Consider the following 19386-nt stretch of genomic DNA (forward strand, 5'->3'; position numbering starts at 1 on the left):
TATGGGTCCCCAGACCCCTATGGATCAGCTGTTGTTGTTGTTGTTGTAATAATCTTTTATTTTATAGAAAAATGTAATTATGCAATGGTTATCAGGGAAGTTAATTCAGTAATAAGTACGTAGGCTAGGGAATAGTTTTCAAACATTCAGTCAATACCAACAAAATCCTGTATGATTTACAGAACTGATCAAGCAAACACAAGAAAATTCTGGTTTAATTTCTATGAACTATCAAAAGGACAAAATGCTCTTCTATCTCAAATAAACCAGGTTTGAATGACAGCTTTTCAACATAAAAAAGACACACACACACACATACACTCACGCACACACAATAAAGACAAAATATCTCTTCTCATTCTAAAACATTTCCTCTTTTAGTCCATATATACTTTGAATAATCTTGTGTAGTAAATCTTTGCTACAACAGACAATGTTCAAAGTCAATCTCTCCTGGTTTGGTGTTCTAAGACGCCAAAAGACACAGCAGTAAAAGCATTAATACTACTTCCAGAATCTAAAAAATCCCAATGCTATTGCCAGGCAAATAAACACCAAGGCTGAAAGGTGATGAATTGTGTTAAGTTTGTTAGACTCCATCAGTGTTTTTAAGGAAGCAATTTCTGCGTCAATTTTATTACTGGTCTCTGAAATAATACTTTTGGTTTGGGTATCCTTTTTTGTAAATTCTGTAGTTGCTTCCATAAGTTGCTTTTCTTGATCTGTAAACATATCTGTTACTCTGCTCCTTTCTAGGTTGATATCCAGTTTATTATCTGCTCTGATTCAACTGGTTTCATGTATTAGTTGTTGCTGAACTTGGTTTAATTCAATTTTCATTTTCTCATTCTCTGCTCTCAGATTTGTGAATTCACTTTTCTCTAGGACGACCATGTCTTTTCTGATAGAGTCCAAATAAGCCATTCGCTGTTGTACTGTTATTTTCTGTTGAGCTTGAGCGACCATCTCTTTACAGGTAGTATTCGGGCTGACATTTGATAAAGTAGTTAATGCTGATACTATTGTTTCTGCTTGTGTTTTGTCAAATCCATGAGTTTCCAAGTCCTGAACCAATGCATGGATATCAAAAGTTAACTTCCTTTCTTCTAAAGGAGTTATATCCACTGGCGGCCTATCATATCCCTCCTTGGTTGTGGTGCTGAAGAAGTCTCTCCGCAGGCTTTTGAATATGGCATTTTTAGTTTTTAATAACAGGGCAGAACATAGGAAGCAGAAAGAGCAAAAAGGACCTCCCAAAAGGTGCAGCTCTTGGCTGCAGCCTTAAGCTCACCTCCCACGTGGGATTGCCCTCCTGGTTCTTAGCCTGAACAAGGGAAGTGAAAAGGTGGAAAACATAAAACTGGGCATCCAAGTCACGATGCCTTTGGCATAAATCAGTGTGTGCATTGTAAAAAAAACTGGACATTGGAAGAGGAAATGCCCAGCGCTCGAAAGGGAGCCATTGGCACCTGAACCAATGATGGCTAAAATAGCCAAGCAAGCCCAAGAGACCTTCTGCCACATCTCCTATTGGAAACATATCTCCAGAGGAGCCACAGGTAACCCTTGAAGTGGCAGGTAAGAATATTAACTTTTGGGTTGGGTGCAGTGGCTCATGCCTGTAATTCCAGCACGTTGGGAGGCCGAGGTGGGTGAATCACTTGAGGTCAGGAGTTCGAGATCAGCCTGGCCAACACGGTGAAACTCTACTAAAAATACAAAAACTAGCCGGGTATGGTGGCAGGTGCCTGTAATTCCAGCTATTCAGGAGGCTGAGGCAGGAGAATCACTTGAACCTGGGAGTCGGAGGTTGCAGTGAGCTGAGATTGTACCACTGCACTCCAGCCTGGGGGACAGAGTGAGACTCAGTCTCAAAAAAAAAAAAGAAAAAGAATATTAACTTCCTTTTGGACATGGAATTGCTTACTTTGTTTTGACCCATTATAATGGGCTTCCATCACCCCAAAACTGTATGGTCACAGGGATAGATGAACAAGCTAATACATGCCATTTTACCTATCTTTTAAGCTGCTCTTCAGAGATTTTAGTCTCCTCACATGCCTTTCTTTTCATGCCTGAATGCCCAACCCCCTTGTTGGGAAGGGATTTGATGGCTCAGCTGCAAACAGTGGTATCTCTTGGAAATCACAAGGCAGATGAGGGTTTGTTCCTTCTGCTTTCCTGTGATAAGGGAGGAAAGACAATGGGAAATTTATTTACTTCCCAGGTAAATCCTATAGTGTGGGACACTGAGGTTTCAGGCAAAGTGTTAAATGTTCCCCCCATTTGTATCCAACTTAAACCTGATGTCCTGTACCCCTGGAAGAGACAATACCCCTTAAAGCTAGAGGCACAAAGAGGGATCCAACCATTAATAGCTAAGTTTTTGCAATTCGGGTTGTTAAACCTCTGTGAGTCTCCGTTGTAATACACCAATCATACCAGTTAAAAAACCAAATGGACACCATAGATTTGGTCAAGAACTTCAAGCTTTCAATGAGGCTGTCATTCCCATACATCCTATAGTGCCCAGTCCCTACGTGCTATTAGCCTGGGTCCCATCCCTGGGGATGCCAATTGGTTTACAGAGTTACCTCTTAAAGATGTCTTTTTTTTTTTTTTTTGCATTGCAGTACTCCCTGATTCATAATTCATCTTGGCTTTTGAATGGATTGAGCCTGACAGTCATTTGGTTTATCAATGAACTTGGACAGTTCTTCCCCATGTATTTAGGGCCCTCTCTTATCTGTCTGGAAATGCATTGGCTAGAGAATTAAGGATGTTACACTTAAATAAGGGCATTATTGTCCAATATGTGGATGATGCGTTGGTTGCTAGCCCAACCAAAAGAAACTTGGATGAAAATACCTTTAAGTTGCTAAATTTTCTGGGAGCTAATGGGTATAGGGTCTCACAGCAGAGGGCCTAGATTTCAACTCAAGAGGCTAAATACTTAGGATATGTCCTAACCCCTGGCACCCAGGCAATAGTACCAGAACAAAAGGAAGCTATCTTGGGCATTCCACAACCCCAAACTAGAAAGCAGCTGCAAATTTTCTAGCGGTGTCAGGATTGGGGCACGTGGTCAAGCCTTTATATGATGCCCTGAAAGGAGCAAACGTAGATTCTTTAGAATGGAATAGCAATTGTAAACAAGCTTTTAATAGTTTCAAGGAAAAATTGGGATCAGCTCCAGTCCTAGGGATCCCTAATTTTGATAAGCCATTTTTCTCTAATGTGGCTAAGAAACAAGGAACCACCCTGGGTGTCCTTATCCAGAAACTAGGAGATATCCCCGAACCAGTGATATATATTTTTTAAACAATTAGACCATGTCACTTCAGGATGACCTGAATGCCTCAGGGCAGTTGCAGCAACTGCTCTTTTAGGAGATGAAGTCAATTAAATGGCTTTAAGACAACATCTGGAAGTTTTAACCCCACACCAAGTACAAGGAGTCCTAGAAGCTAAAGGACACCAGTAGATGACGGAGATACTTATTGAAATATCAGGCTTTGTTGCTAAACATTCCTCATGTAACCCTTAAGATATGCCAGACTTTAAATCCAGCTACCTATCTGCCTGAACCCACTGGCACCCTATATCATTCTTGTATAAAAGTAATGGAGCAAGTTTATTCCAGCTGGCTGGATTTAAATGATGAGCCTCTAGATAATCCTGAAGTGAATGTTTTATAGATGGAAGTAGCTTTGTGCGCCAGGGACAAAGAAAAGCTGGGTATGCCGTTGTCAGTCAACACAAGGTAATTAATTCTCAGGCCTCACCAACTTCGACCTCAGCTCAAAAGGCAGAAGGAATAGCTCTTGCTAATAGCCCTGCAATTATTAATAGCTCATATTAATAGCCCTGCAACTGGGAAATGACTTAATAATTAACATTTGTACTGATTCTATGTATGCCATTTTGGTGCTTCATGCTCATGGAACGAATGGGGAGAATGGGGACTCCTAACTGCTGAGGTTTCCTCTGTGAAACATCACTTAAATATTTTAAATCTCTTAGATGCTGTTTTGCTGACCAAGGAAGTAGCTATAATCCATTGCAGAGGGCATCAAAAAGGAGACTCTAGTGTGGCTAAGGGAAACTCCTTTGCAGATGCAGGAGCTATGGCAGCTGCATTAAAGCAGCCAGTTGGACTTGTAGGCATGTTAGTGTCCTCTGCCCTGGTAATGACAGAACCAAGATATACTAAAGAGGAACAAGAATGGGCTAAAAGTCAGGGTTTAATTCAAGATCCTTCTGGCTGACTTATCAATGACAACAAGTTATTGATACCAGGTGCTAATCAGTGGAAAATAGTTAAGCATTTGCATGACTCTACTCATTTGGGAAGAGATTCCTTGTTTCAATTAATGTCTCTCTCTCTCTTTTTTTTATTTTTGAGACAGAGTTTCACTCTTGTTGCCCAGGCTGTAGTGCAATGGCACAATCTCAGCTCATCACAACCTCCACCTCCTGGGTTCAAGTGATTCTCCTCCCTCAGCCTCCTGAGTAGCTGGGATTACAGGCATGCACCACCACGTCTGGCTAATTTTGTATTTTTAGTAGAGACAGGGTTTCTCTGTGTTGGTCAGGCTGGTCTCGAACTCCTCACCTCAGGTGATCCATGCGCCTCAGCCTCCCAAAGTGCTAGGATTACAGGCATGAACCACCACTCCCAGCCAATGTCTCGTCTTTTTATAGGAAAAGGCTTACTTACTTAGAACAGTAAAGCAGGTAACTCAGTCCTGTGAACTCTGTGCCCGGAATAACCCAAATAACCAAACTTTTCCTTCTCCTTTAGTAAGGCCTGTTCAGCATAGCGGAATGTATGCCAGTGAAGATTGACTAGTAGATTATGCTCAGATGTCCCCATGTAAAGGATTTAAATATTTATTAGTATTCATCAATCCTTTACTGGTTGGACTGAGGCTTTTCCTACCTGGTCTGAAAAGACAAGGTTTCTAACCTCCTATGAAAGGCAATAATTCCTAGATTTAGTCTGTCTAAGAGCTTGCAAAACAATAACGGCCCATCTTTCACAGTGACAATTACCCAAAACATATCTTCGGCCCTAGGAATTAAGTACCTCCTTCATTTAGTATGGACGCCACTGTCTTCAGAAAAAGTAGAAAGAGCTAATCAAACTCTAAAAAGTACTATGCCAGGAAACATCAGAAACCTGACTATCTATATTGCCTGTAGCCTTGTTATGGGTTCAAGCTGTTTCCAAGAGAAATCTATAGTGCAACACTTTTGAAATGATGTATGGAAGGCCTTTCTTAAATACAGACTTCCTGATAGACATAAATACTTTCAAGTACAAAATTATGTAATCAATTTAGGACAAATGCAAAAGGTGCTCCTTGAATATGGAAATCAGACTCCTTCCCCTACTAAGGAAGAGAATATTGTTACAACCCAGCCAGGAGACTGGGTCCTATTAAAAACTTGGAAAGAAGGATCCCCAGCAGATCAACTTTCGCCCAAAATGAAAGGGATCCTATCAAGTTCTCCTTAGTACCCCAACTGCAGTTAAACTTTTAGGAATAAGCAGCTGGGTTCACTTATCTTGAATGAAACCTGTCTCTTATAAAAGTCCCACAGGCCAACAGAACACAAAAGACTGATCCCACTTATTCCTGTGGGCCAACCCATGACCTCCAGCTCCTGTTCAAAAGAAACAAAAGGGATGGGTAACATAAAGATATGGATTGGCATTCTATTTTTGGGTATAAGCTGGAATCACACAAAGAGTAACTTATTTGCTAAGTAGGCAGACTGTAGCCTCTCTACATAATCCAACAGTTTGTTGGACTATGTAGAGAATTGCCATTTTCCTTCACTTCCAGGTTGCCCTGGCATATTCAACCAGCAACTTAAGTTTATGGGGATTTTATTATGATTGGGAAACTGAGCATTATAAATATAGTCCATCTTTTCTCATGTACCATAGCCACACAGGCCTTACCCCCTTCCTCACTTATGGAGAGACAAGAAGGCACCTTTTTCATCTAATTAGGAAACAGCTAAACGGCACCTCGACTTTAGGTTATACTGTACACGATAGACTTGGGTGGATGACAGTTGTTCAAGCACAGGTATCAGGGAAAACACCGTTTTGAAAGGTGCATTAATAGTTACCACCAGACTGAAACCCGTAAAATGGGATGGTTGCCACCTCAACAATGTAATCAGACCCTTCTTTTAACAGACCAAATGTGGGTAGGATGGCAACACAATTTGCATGAAATGGATGCCCACCCTTCCCCTTGGGGATGGTTATGGGCTTGTGGAACACATGGCTGGTTGTATTTACTTTATAATTGGACTTGAAAGTTGTCCTTATCTCCTGGGACTTATCTTCAGCAAATTAGACTCTCTCCCATCTAACTGGGATACTGTAAAGGATCGCCACAGGGCAACAAAAACAGGCTTCTTGGTGGTTCTATCTGATGCTATATTTTCCCCACAGGCAGCCATAATCAATATCAAGTTACAAGTTAAAGCCTTAGCCAAGCACATGGCTGCAGCTTTCAATAACATGCCATGCCCTTACCCTCCTGAGAAAACTTCTCAGATTAGGCAGGTGGCCTTACAAAACCATGTGACTTTGGACATTTTAATAGCAGTCCAAGGGGGAACTTGTGCTTTGATCAAAACTGAACGTTGGGCTGGGCGCGGTGGCTCTCGCCTGTAATCCCAGCACTTTGGGAGGCCATGGTAGGCAGATCACCTGAGGTCAGGACTTTGAGGCTAGCCTGACCAACATGGAGAAACCCCATCTCTACTAAAAACACAAAATTAGCCAGGCGTGATGGCACATGCCTGTAATCCCAGCTACTCGGGAGGCTGAGGCAGGAGAATCGCTTGAACCCAGAAGGCAGAGTTTGTGGTGAGCCGAGATCACGCCATTGCATTCCAGCCTGGGCAACAAGAGTGAAACTCCGTCTCAAACAAACAAACAAACAAAAAACAAATGTTGTGTGTATGCTCCAGACTATTCACATAATATTACCCGGGCTATGAAAGCTCTAGACACTCATATCTCTGCCATTGATGCACTGCCAGTTGACCCTATATTAACTTGATTCCAACCATTACCCTGTTCTTGGAAAGCCTTCCTTTTTAGTTTACTTAGGATGATTTTACTTATTTTGCTTTGCTGTTGTGGAATATATGCAATTGTACTCTTTGTGTGGGAATGCAAGACAAGCTTACTCAATGCTTTCTTAAGTTGGATACATTAATTTTCCAGATTTCGCCTTTTGCTGGGACTAATTTATGAATAACCCTCACCATATCGAGGCTTTCTGACTGAGTTCCTCTCTACCTTGAATAAAAGAGACTCTAATAGTTAGGCAGGAATATCATCACCCCTGTTCAGCCTAAGGAAGTTACAAAAGACTGATCTTTGTCTATCTGCCACCCTTAGGATTAAGGGTCCTCTTATAAAGGAAGTGGGGAAATATATCAGAGGTATTCAAACTAGAGTAACTCCATCTTAAGTAAGGGCTAAGAAAACATAAGGCTGGGACTTGCTGGGCTGCATTCCTGGAAAGTTAGGTATTCCCAGCCTCTAGAAGTTTACAGTTAAGGGAACAGATTGATAACATGTACTAAACGGACCCAGACTTAGGAGTTTCCTGATATCCCAATATCTAGAGAACAGAAGCATACCTAATTTTGGTTTAAAGATACTAATATCAATTCTTGCAAAATATAGTAATTAAGAAAATTAAACCTTCGTCACAAACTCTTGTAGCAGAGCACATCTACCCTTGATCTTTTTTTGTCTTATACATAAACAAGCATTGTACCTAGGGTGAACACGTTCCTCCTCTTACTTTCAGGAACGTCCTACTCTGTCTATGGAGTAACTGTTCTTTCACCGCTTTACTCTCTTAACAAACTTACTTTCGCTTTGCATTGTTGACCCACCCTGATTCTTTCTGTTGAGATCCAAGAACCCTCATTTAGGGTCTAAATTGGGACCCCTTTCTGGTAACATCTTTCTGGTCACCATGAAGGGAAAATACTGAGGAGACCCCCAACCCAAAGGAAATAGACTGCAGTACCAACTAGCTGATTGGGTAAGTGGTTGGGTACCCGGGTAAAGGATGGGATTGGGTTAGAGGCCTAACTCAGGGGGGTTAGAGGCCTAACTCAGGGGAGTTAGAGTCTCCCCTAACAGAGAGAGTTATAGGCCCCTCTTGAAAAAGGCAAGGACACTTGACTGAACCTGGGTTCCAGGCCCAACTTTGGAAGGTTAGAGTCCTTCCTAAGATTTATGGGGTTAGAGGGCCCTTTCAGTAAAATTCCTCTTGGCTAAGAATAGGTTTGGCACCAGGGGATGTTAACTGCTATGCTGTTTGTATTTATCTGTCTTGTCCTCTTTGCTGCATGCATCAATTTTTTGGTCGCTATCTCTGCTTCACTGTCATTTTCAGGAGATTTCATTTAATTGGTCTTAGAGATTTTAACTTTCTGTTCCCCTGTGTGTCTCCTGATTTACATCCGTTTGCTTGTGAAACATCGGGAAGAAAAACACTGAAGGTTCCATCTCTAAAATTGTTGATGGAGACTTGGCATTTAAGCAATAAGATTACATGGATGTGACTATGTTTTGTTTCTTAATAAACTTGCTTTTGCTTCGCATTGTGGACTTGCTCTGAACTCTTTCTTGTGCGAGATCCAAAAACTCTCTCTTGGGTCTGGATCCGGACTTTTTTCCGGTAACAACATTAGTCAGGAAACTGCAGTCACTGTGGTCATTGCTGTTTCCTGCTGATGGCCTGTCAAAACTGTGATGTATCATGTAGCATTCTTCCCCTACTTTCTTCACCCGGTGACCACTACCTCAAATAGGCTTGTGTCCCACTTTCTGCCATAACACTTTCTACAGGAGACTGCGTGGTACTTACAACTTCTTGGCAATTTTCACATCTACTTGATCTAAGATGGAGACCCAGACAATGTCCATGGAGTCGGCCTGAGGACCAATGACAAGGACTATGTTTCCAAAGCCTCCATAACATTTAATCCCTGCAACACTTCAGAAGGCTCATTCTGTTATTATCTTCATCTATAGAAGGGGAAATGAGGTTGAGTGAAGTAAAGAAACTTGCCCAAGATCACAGTGACACAGCTGGAATTAACTCCAATGTCAATCTGATCCTTTGAAACCTGTCTTTAACCACCATGTGAACAAAAGCATCTCTTTTATTCTTTTTATGTTCCCTGTTCCATATCAGCAAGAGTTAAGTAGCCAATACAGCAAGCTCCAATGTTAGAGGATGAGGACTTTGTCTTAGGTTTATGGAGTGGTTTTATTGAACCCTTTGGTGCTACTTGTAAACATTTTCCAGTGTCCTCTAACTTGGGGTTAGGGAGTGAAAACTACCATTTATCGAGCTTCTCGAATAGGTTGCATTTTTTTTCTTTTTTTTTTTTTTGAGACGGAGTCTCACTCTGTCGCCCAGGCTGGAGTGCAGTGGTGCGATCTCGGCTCACTGCAAGCTCTGTCTCCCGGGTTCACGCCATTCTCCTGCTTCAGCCTCCCTAGTAGCTGGGACTACAGGTGCCCACCACCATGCCAGCTAATTTTTTTTGTATTTTTAGTAGAGACGGGGTTTCACCATGTTAGCCAGGATGGTCTTGATCTCCTGACCTCGTGATCCGCCCACCTTGGCCTCCCAAAGTGCTGAGATTACAGGTGTGAGCCAACACACCCGGCTGCATTTATTTACTTACGTATAGTTTACAAATATTCTTCTTTCTCGTCTCATTTATAATTAACTAATAACCTTGGAATTATTAAGAGATTGTTGTTTTTAACCTATTTAGCTGTGAGAAAAGCTCACAGAGGTTGTTTCTTGCTGCTTAAAGGTTGTTCCCTTATTTGCCCAGCTACTTGGGACAATCCAGAACTTGATCTCAAGTACTGGGGCTGCCAGCCTCACCTTCTTGCCTGTGCTAGAGGCAGTTGCCCAGGGTTCAGAATTCCTGAATGAGTCCTGAATCAGAGACAAGTAGATACCTCATGCATGCACCATTGTCCTTCCTTTTCAGGTTTGGAGTGTGGTTTCTTTTAGATTATTGAGGTCTTTCTTCCTTTGACATGACAATTGTGTTTCTGTCCTGAAAACCTGGTGTGCTGCTGTCATCCTGGGGCAGCACTGAATACAGAGTTCCCCAGAGGGCAAACGCTCTATGAGGTTCCATCAAAATTCCACTAGGAAGGATGCAAACTAATGCAGTCAAATCTTAAAAGCATTGTGTTTGGTCTATTGCTATAAAGGATTGAAACAACATTAAACTTAGTGCTAGTTACTTATATCTGAAGGTTAGAACATTGGGTCCAAATTTCAATCAGAAGTTTCCACAGGTGACGTATTCAACCACTCACTTTTTATGGTTCTGTTATGACACAAACTACTTGAGTTTTGAAAAACAAAATATTTTAGCCACCATTTTATTGACAGCTTCATTAAATTGTCAACAATTATATGAAAAGTTATTTAGCAAAAGCAAACAAATGAGATCCCTTGTTAAGATAACTACAAGAATTTAATTTTTTTTAGATGAAAACAAGTTTATTAAGAAAGTAAAGCAATAAAGAGTGGCTATTCCATAGGCAAAACAGCAGCCTGAGCTGCTGGTTGGCCATTTTTATGATTATTTCTTGATTATATGCTAAACAAGGGGTGGATTATTCATGAGTTTTCTAGGAAAGGGGTGGACAATTTCCTAGAACTGAGGGTTCCTCTCCTTTTTAGAACATACAGGGTAACTTCCTGATGTTGCCATGGCACTCGTAAACTGTCATGGGCTGGTAAGAGTGTCTTTTAGCATGCTAATATATTATAATTAATGTATAATGACCAGTGAGAACGACAGAGGTCACTCTTGTCTCCATCTTGGCTTTGGTGGGTTTTAGCTGGTTTCTTTACTGTAACCTGTTTTATCAGCAAGGTCTTTATGACCTGTATCTTGTGCCAATCTCCTATCTCATCCTGTGACTTCGAATGCCTAACCTACTGGGAATGCAACCCAGTAAACCTCAGCCCCATTTCGCCCAGCCTCTATTCAAGATGGAGTTGCTCTGGTTAAAACATCTCTGCCATATTTCCCCCCTCCATATTTTTAAGGAGGTAAATTTGAGTAGCAAGGTAGTAAGGAACTTCTTGTAAAAATGGCAATATGTATCAGTGATTCTCCCATCAGGGGCAAGACCATAGTTTGGTAAGGCACATTCTTTACTAGGTGAGAGCCAACGGGAGTGACAGCAATCACCACATGAAATTAGGCATAATTCATAGTTTATCTGTATAGCAGATTGAAAGCCGAGTAAAAAAACTGAGTACTAAATATTAATGTAAATCATCAGATTTTTCAGCAAAGATAGTTCTTGTTTCCCCCAAAATAAAACAAACATTTTATATTTTTAAATATTTTATTTTCCTGTTCTTTGTGAAAACATCAATAAATATCGAAACCTCTCTGCTCTAACACAGAGGGAAACACTGCATAATTAACATTAAACAAGGCAGTATGCCTTACAAGAAAGACATAAAATGTCCAAGGGATATTTAGAACATTTTAGTTCTTAAAGCTTCAACATGAGAAATGTTGACCACACACTGTGAAATCATTTCAATAAATAACAACTGACATTCATCTTTACAGTTACAAAAATAGACACACATACATTCCCCTGCCTTCACATTGATCTCACTGGCCATTTTCTTGGATTCCTCAGCCTCTATCACAGTGGCTGACATGTGATATGTCATCACTAAGAAATATTAACATAACGACTAGAGAATATCTGCAAACCTTCTATCTTCAAATTAAACATGAATCAGGATTGAACTAACTTGGGTTTGACCTAAAATACACAATAAATACAATGGGAGAGAGTGCAAGTAGATTCAATCATAACCTTATTTTACATGTAAAATATTAACATACAATCTTCTAAAACAAACAAATAAATAAATAAATAAATAAATAGAAGACTTCTCCTAAGCGATGCTCAAACACATTAGGCGTAATCCAGGTGGCCTCTGCAGCTGTGTCTCTCTTTCCTCTTCTGTTCCTACAAGGGCAGGGCCTCCTTCAGGAACAGCCACCAATGATCTTCCTCCTTCCTTCTGGTCAGTTGGATTTGCCACTGTAATGAGAAAATGGGTGCCCTGAGTAGGTGCTCAGGAAAGCTGACTGCACAACACTCTTCTCCTGTCCTGTTTCCCCAGGCTCTAGAGTTTTCTGAATGCAGTTTCCACAGCCTGGCACCCAAGTGGCTACTGCCTGTGACAGCTGTGCTGTGTGGCAAGAACCTCTAGGCTTGGGATGCTCTTTTAGGAATGGGGGTGAGGTGGGGTGGAGGGGTGGCAGTCTACACTGTTTTACTGGCTAAAACAGCCAGAGCCTATTGCTCTTTGTCATACTGGGCCTCATTTAAGCCTCAAAGCAACCTCATGATGTAGCTACCATTATTTTCCCTGTTTTGCTGAGTCTCAGATAAACTAAATAATACTGTCTTTGAGTGACATGGCTAATAGGTGGTGGCAACCAGGTGTATACCCAGTGCAATATTATTGTGAAATCTCTGCACTTCAACCCTAAACTTTTACAAAAAACCAGGGGGTCTACTTTTCAGGTCTGAAAGTCAGTAGGAACTAGGGGAAATGAAGCTTGTGGTTTTTAACAGGTGGAAAACACTTCAGCACAACTGGCAAACTCCAAAGAGACCTTACATGAAAGCAGTTTTACCTACATTCACTGGCAGGAGGGAAGAACCTGGGTGGTGACCCTGGGCACTGGGAATATCCTCTAGCACCAGAGCAGACTAATAACCTTAATGGCAACTTTGTGAAAATAATAATTTTTTCAATCCTGCAGCTGACCCTTGGGTTTTCCTGATTTACTTTTTAGGGGGCAGAAGCTAGTATTTCTGACCAACAGCTCCAGTCGCCTGTGTACATGGAAATTATAACTTACTTTTTCAGCATCTTTTCGATGATTTTCTTAACCATGGGGGATGCGGGGTTGAGACAAGCTTTCTGCCCATTCTTGAGTGTGGCTCTGCAGAGAGAAGGGAATCTCGTGAGACAGGAGGTCGGGCTGAGGACAGGGTTTGGGGCAGCGGGAGAGTCGGGGACCCCAGCGGTGGCAGCGGCAGCGATGGGAGAGACTTACATGACTTCGGTTTGGGCGCAGTGGGGTCCGGGGGACTTCACATTCACACTTTGGATGTTCTTGAGGTGAATTCCCTGCAGGGTCTGCAAGCACTGGCAGCGCAGTTCAGTGGCCAGGGGCGCTCCTAGGGAAGAAGAGACTCGCTGATTGAGCGGGGCTGTCGGCGCGGGGCGCCCACCCCAGCTGCGTCCGGCCCGGGGACCCTAGGGCGTCGGGACCCACCTGCTGCGCGCCGGCCAGCGGCCACCAGAAGCAGGAGCAGCAGCGCCACCCGCAGAAGCCGGGGATTGCTGGGGGCGGCGGAGAGCGCGGCGCGGGCCATGGGGCTCAGCAGGCGGTTCGAGCGGCTGTGCGAGGAGGAGAGCTGGCAAGGAGCTGCCTGTGGCCCGGGCTCTGTGGCTCTCCGAGAACGGCGAACCCCTTTTATGCATGGTTGGGGCTGGAAAGCCCGGAGTCCCGGGCCAGGGAAATTCCCGGAGCTCCAGATCGATCCCGAGTCCGGAAGGAAGGCGACGGCCCCGCCTCTGGGGTGGAGCGGGGTCGGGGCACTCACGAGTGACGGTCGAGTCTGACTGTCTTGCGTAACTCCCGCCAACTGTGGGATGTTCGCTTCTGCCCCAAATCCCTGGAGGGGGAGCGAAAGCCCGCCGCTCTCAGAGATACCGAGATAACCGCCTGCGAGGAGGCGCTTCGTGAACCCAGTGCGGTGCGTCGTGGGTCGGATCCCTTAGACCCACGTAGGGACCGCGCTACATCCTTACCGGTGGGAGTTACTTCTCTGGAAGACATTTCAGTTGTTGGGATTGAAAGAGTTAGGGCAAGAACTGCAGCATGTCTTATCTATCCTGTGTATTTAGTTTGGGTTCTGCAAATTTCATTAATCTTTGAAACAAACGCACGCTTTAACAGTACATCTGTCATCTCAGATGACGCATAAGAGCTTTTGTCTCCTTCCTGGTGTTTTATCATCTTAAAAGCAAATATCACTTTTTTTTTTTTTTTTTTTTTTTTTAACGTAGTGGAGCCAGGTGTTGGGTGCGGGAACAGATCATTGCCAAGGGTCAATTCAGTGTTTATTTTAGTTAACAGTGTTGGAATCCCCCATCCTTTCCCTCTTTGAAATCTTGGAACATCTCGAACTCTAGTAATTCCAGTAGCATCAATTTTTTGTTGTATGGAAGGCTGTGTTTTGATCCATGGAAGTCACTGGGGAGCTGCGAGGGGCCTGTTGGGCTCAGGAGGTCTGCCTTTTCTAGTACTGTCCCTGGGCAGAAAAGGCCATAGACACCACCAGAAAAGGAGCAGGGAATGAGACTCTGCTTGTTTACTCCTCTAAGCACAAGCAGACGTGTCTGATATATACATACTAGATTACTAACATAATTGCATTTCCATGCCATATGTATTTACCAGCATCCTGGGATTGGTTCCCTCTAGAGAAACAGCTATCAAGGAAATTTCAGTTCTAGAGGAATGTCAATAAAGCATTTCCAAGCCTGTTTAGCTGACGCCTTCTCACTGGATTACTGACTTTTCATCATCAATTTCAATGTCCCCCCCTCCCTTTAAAAATTAAGCTGTAGGCCTACAATACTCTGTCTTAATTCTTCCTGGTGGATGCAGACTTCAGGGATATGAAGATATTCTGCCACTGCTGAGAAGGGCTGGGAGTGGCACGAGGATGAAGAAGTGGGACTGCCTTAGGAATAGAGTGTTCCCTGGATGCTGCAGCTGTAGAGATCATTTGATAAGGATGTCAGGGCTGAAGTCTCAGCCATACCACTAACTTGCTTCATGACCCTTGGTAATTTATGCTTTATTTGCTCGTGTTTCTCCCCTGTAGAAGAGCTTATAATAGTGCCTGCCTCACAGGGTTGTTAGAAGTATTGATTGTTAATATGTGTAAACCATCAGTGCATGTAAAGTGTTATGTAAATATTTGTTAAATAACAAAATAGAAGTGGTGTTTTACAACCTTACTGATATAGGCTGGATGTTTGTGTCTCTTTCAAATTCAGATGTTGAAGCCCTGACTCCCTTATGTGCTAATATTAGAAGACAGGACCATGGGAAGTAATTAGGTTTAGGTGAGGTTATGAAGGTATGGCACCCATGATGGGATAAGTGCCATTACAGCAAGAGATCAGTGAGCTTTCAATCTCTGGCTCTCTCTCTCTTTCTGCATTGTGAGGACACAGCAAGAAGGCCACCATCTGCAAACTGAGAAGAGGGCCCTCACCAAGCATGAAATCTGCCGGGATCTTAATCTTGGACTCCCCAGCCTCCAGAACTGTGAAATAATTGTTGTTTAAGCCCCCTAGCCTATGGCATTCTGTTATAGCAGCTCAAACTGACTAAGACACTTAACTAAACAGAAAGCACTCTGATAAAGCCTTATGAACACACACACACACAAAGAAAGAAATATTTTCAAAGAAACATCTTCTAATTTACCTTTAAAACTTTTCAGCATCAGAAATTTTAAAGGAGGGTGCATTTCTATCCTTATGGGATCTTAGAATAATTTTTTTATCCATTGTTTGTTTGAAATTTTAGTTTCAATCACTTTCCATATAAAATGAGAATAAGAGTAAAATTCTACCCTATCCATTTATTAGAAAAGATTTATGAAATGACTCTGCCTTGGGCATTAACAGCTAGCTGCCCAAACTTCTTTATTTTGTGCTAAAGAACTAAAGAACAATAGAAAACATCAGCTTATAATGATTGCCAGACTCATCCCAAAGTATTGATGTGAGTAAATAGAAAGAGTAAAATTTCTACTATCTACAGTAACAGCCCTTAAAAAAGATGAGAAATTTCAAGAATCAGCCCATCATTTGTAGAATTACGTACATTATTCCTAGAATTTGTTTACTAAAAATTATTTGCTTTAGGAAGGGAAGTAGAATTCTTTTTTCTTTTCTTAATGTACCACTTTCCATGATTTAACTTATGACAGCCCCAGACAAAGCTTCTGAAGTTTTTAAGGGCACCAGTGTTATGAAACTTACCATAATAAATTCCTTCTTGTCTTAATATGAGTTGAGTGCCACTGTTACAGGCACAAGTTGAAAACCCACGCAATTACTAACTCAAAGATGCTATCTCTAAAATGGAAGCACAGTTTCCTAAATTCCATTCTGCCCTTTAATTTTTATTGTATTTTTCAGATTTGACTAGTACAATCTAATATACCTGCAAAATGTAGGCTTACTGCTCCATGCCGACCACTGACATTCTTGCTACTTGGGCAGCAAAATGAGTGGTGTGGCTCTGCTTTACCGTGAATTGCCTTGAAGATTTTGCTGATATAACTTCCAACATAAAGCTTGCTCCTCTAGAGGAACAGACTAGAAAGATAAATAAAGAAGTACAACTGATTTTAGAGACAGATCTGATGGAGGTTGAGATATGGGGCTCTGGAATTACGGAATAGAAGACAGATAACTTGGCTCATGATAAGACTTGTTAGTCCTCACACTGTTTATTTTTAGCGACTCCTTTGCTTTCAGGTTTTGCTGCCACGCATACAAAGTGGACAGTGGTACAACCCCTTTGTTGTGTCTGACTCCATGAAGAAATACATAATTGACTTAGTTACATACTATGTGTATTTCTTGTTATTTTTTTCACTAAAGAATTGAGGCAGTCTCTCGATGACCAGAGCCTAGGAATACTTCACAGTATTATAAACATAGCAACTGACATGTTCTGTGGGGCTTTTGTGATTTTTTGAAAACTGTGGTTTATATTTATTGTGCTAAATTTTTCCTTACTGGCTCTGGCACCCCAGCTTTGGGTTGTGGTCATGCGGAAGAAAAATTCTTGCTTGTCTGTGGTTCTTTAGTGGATTGCTTGTTAGCTCAGGGATTGTGGCCACCACTCATTGAAACATGTGCTCTGGAGATAAAGCGCCAAAGGAAGAGAAGGGAAGTAATATTTATTTATTAGGTTCCAATTCTTGATTAGATGCAGTGCCTGAGTTTTTCGCTGTACTGTCATTTTAATAATTTCAAGAATGCTGGGAGGCTGGTATCATGAGTCTTATTTTATATGTAAGGAAACTGGAGTACATGGTCTTAGAAGTGGAATTAAATTCAAACCCAAGACTGTCTGACTCAGAAGCTCATAGCCCGTCTTTCTCTAGACAAGAAAGGAAGTGATTAGGGAAGAAGAGGACACATAAAAGAATCTTAATTAAGTCTATGGAGGATATTTTATTATTTTTCAACCCTACCAGAAAATAATGCATTTATTAAAATATTTAATACAGTTTTGATTAGGAACCAAACAGATATGTAGAAGTGATGACAACTAGTAGCCTCCAGAGTCCCAGCAGCCCAGAGAATCTCCTGCTCATTGTGCCATCAGCCCCCAAATCCACTCCATGAAGTTCCCAGTAACTCCCAACACCATATCAGAATCTGATATTATGATTGAAGGCAGGCTGGGAGTGGTATCTCACACCTGTAATTCCAGCACTCTGGGAAGCCAAGACAGTAGGATCACTTGAGGCCAGGAGTTCAAAACCAGCCTGAGCAAGATAGTGAGACCCTGTCTCTATGGAAAAAAAAAAATTGAAGGCAGATGGTAGGTAGCATAGGTAAAGGATCTAGCTAAGCATCTTACCTCTAGCAGCTCTCAAAGTATCTTAGAAGGCACTAATAAGAAGGTAGATAGCACTATAAACTGTTAAAGCTTGGTCTGTCATCAAGAGACTAGAGCAATATTTCAATATGTATAAACTACAAGTCATGATCCACTAGAGGGTCATAAAGTCAGTTTTGTGGGTTGTAACCAGTATTTAAAAATATAAAGGGGCAGTGGCTCATGCCTGTAATCCCAGCACTTTGGGAGGCCGAGGCGGGCAGATCACGAGGCCAAGAGATTGAGACCATCCTGGCCAACATGGTGAAACCCTGTCTCTACTAAAAATACAAAAAAAAATTAGCCGGGCATAGTGGCAGGCACCTGTAGTCCCAGGTACTTGGGAGGCTGAGGCAGGAGAATAGCTTGAACCCAGGAGGCAGAGGTTGCAGTGAGCTGAGATTACACCTCTGCACTCCAGCCTGGTGACAGAGCAAGACTCCACCTCAAAAAAAAATTTATATATATATATATATATATGAATAAAATAGGATAGAATTTAAAAATGCATATGCCATAATGCATCACATACTGTTAGTTTAACTGTTATTTTATGACACTTTTGTGTCTTATACAGATGGGTAACTGTGTAAAACTAAACACTTGATGCACAAGATGCAAAAACAGAACTTCCAGGAGTGAAAATATCCCTTCAGAGATGTTATTATATTGATCAAGGCTGTAACTATATAATAAGTTCCAAGTTTGTAGACATTATCTCCTGAGAATTTCCAATCAGGAAAAAAAAAATGGAAGCATATTCCATTTTAATGTTATCACTCCCTAAAAGTTTGCACAACAGGGAGTTCCAGTAAATTGCTGAGCTTTTCCCAGCAGGAATGCCAGCTTGGGATGTTCCTGCTGATAAGGGTGGCCACTTGGCAGTGTTCGCAGCAGAGTTAAAAGATTAACGTAGTACCAGTATTGGTTTGCTTAGAAGAATTTGTTTCAGTCCCTTGGTCATTTGGGCCACACTGACGAATTATTATATCCAGCTATGAATGTTGCTTGTGGCAGGTACAAAAGGGAAATAAAGAAAATATTAAACCTTAATACTTTACCACTGGCACCCTACTTCCTGGTGTGTCAATTTTTCAAAAAAAATCAATGGAAGTACCTGTTCAATTTTAACATTCTTTGTTTATTTTTGCCAAAATCTTTGTCTTTGCCAAATGTCTAACTCAACCTACCAACTTATCTATGACAGTACACAAAATAACAATATACTAATATGAAAATTATAATTATGAATAATAACTGATAATAACAAAAATGTTATTTTGTACATTTTTATATCTGGAAGAGGGCTGAGATTGTGCACGCATGTGTATATGTGTGTGCATGTGTGTGTGTATATGTGTATAACATCTCCTTACACGTAGACACAAACTCAAGACATAGATACTCAAAATATGCCCATTTTTCACATTATGAAACCAAGGTATCTGCCATACTAACAAAATTGGAACTCAAAATATGGGCAAAAGAGACACTTTGAATGTTTATACATAAGTGAGTGACATGGTTGTATTT

General features: G+C 41.6%; 1 protein-coding gene and 1 pseudogene across 1 annotated transcript; both read right to left on the reverse strand.

Annotated features, from left to right (window-relative positions):
* Nucleotides 1-504: 504 nt before the first annotated feature.
* On the reverse strand, nt 505-8983 carry LOC100444336 (coiled-coil domain-containing protein 90B, mitochondrial-like; annotated as a pseudogene).
* A 2453-nt stretch (nt 8984-11436) lies between these two features.
* On the reverse strand, nt 11437-13656 carry CXCL2 (C-X-C motif chemokine ligand 2). The gene is made up of 4 exons (XM_002814867.6): nt 13426-13656; nt 13204-13327; nt 13006-13089; nt 11437-12175 (listed from the first exon to the last, which is right to left on the reverse strand). The coding sequence occupies exons 1-4, from the start codon at nt 13523-13525 to the stop codon at nt 12160-12162; spliced, it is 324 nt and encodes a 107-aa protein (XP_002814913.1). The 5' UTR covers nt 13526-13656; the 3' UTR covers nt 11437-12159.
* Between the last annotated feature and the right edge of the window lie 5730 nt (nt 13657-19386).

The sequence above is a fragment of the Pongo abelii genome, chromosome 3 (assembly GCF_028885655.2).
Source record: "Pongo abelii isolate AG06213 chromosome 3, NHGRI_mPonAbe1-v2.0_pri, whole genome shotgun sequence".
NCBI classification, from domain to species: Eukaryota; Metazoa; Chordata; class Mammalia; order Primates; family Hominidae; genus Pongo; species Pongo abelii.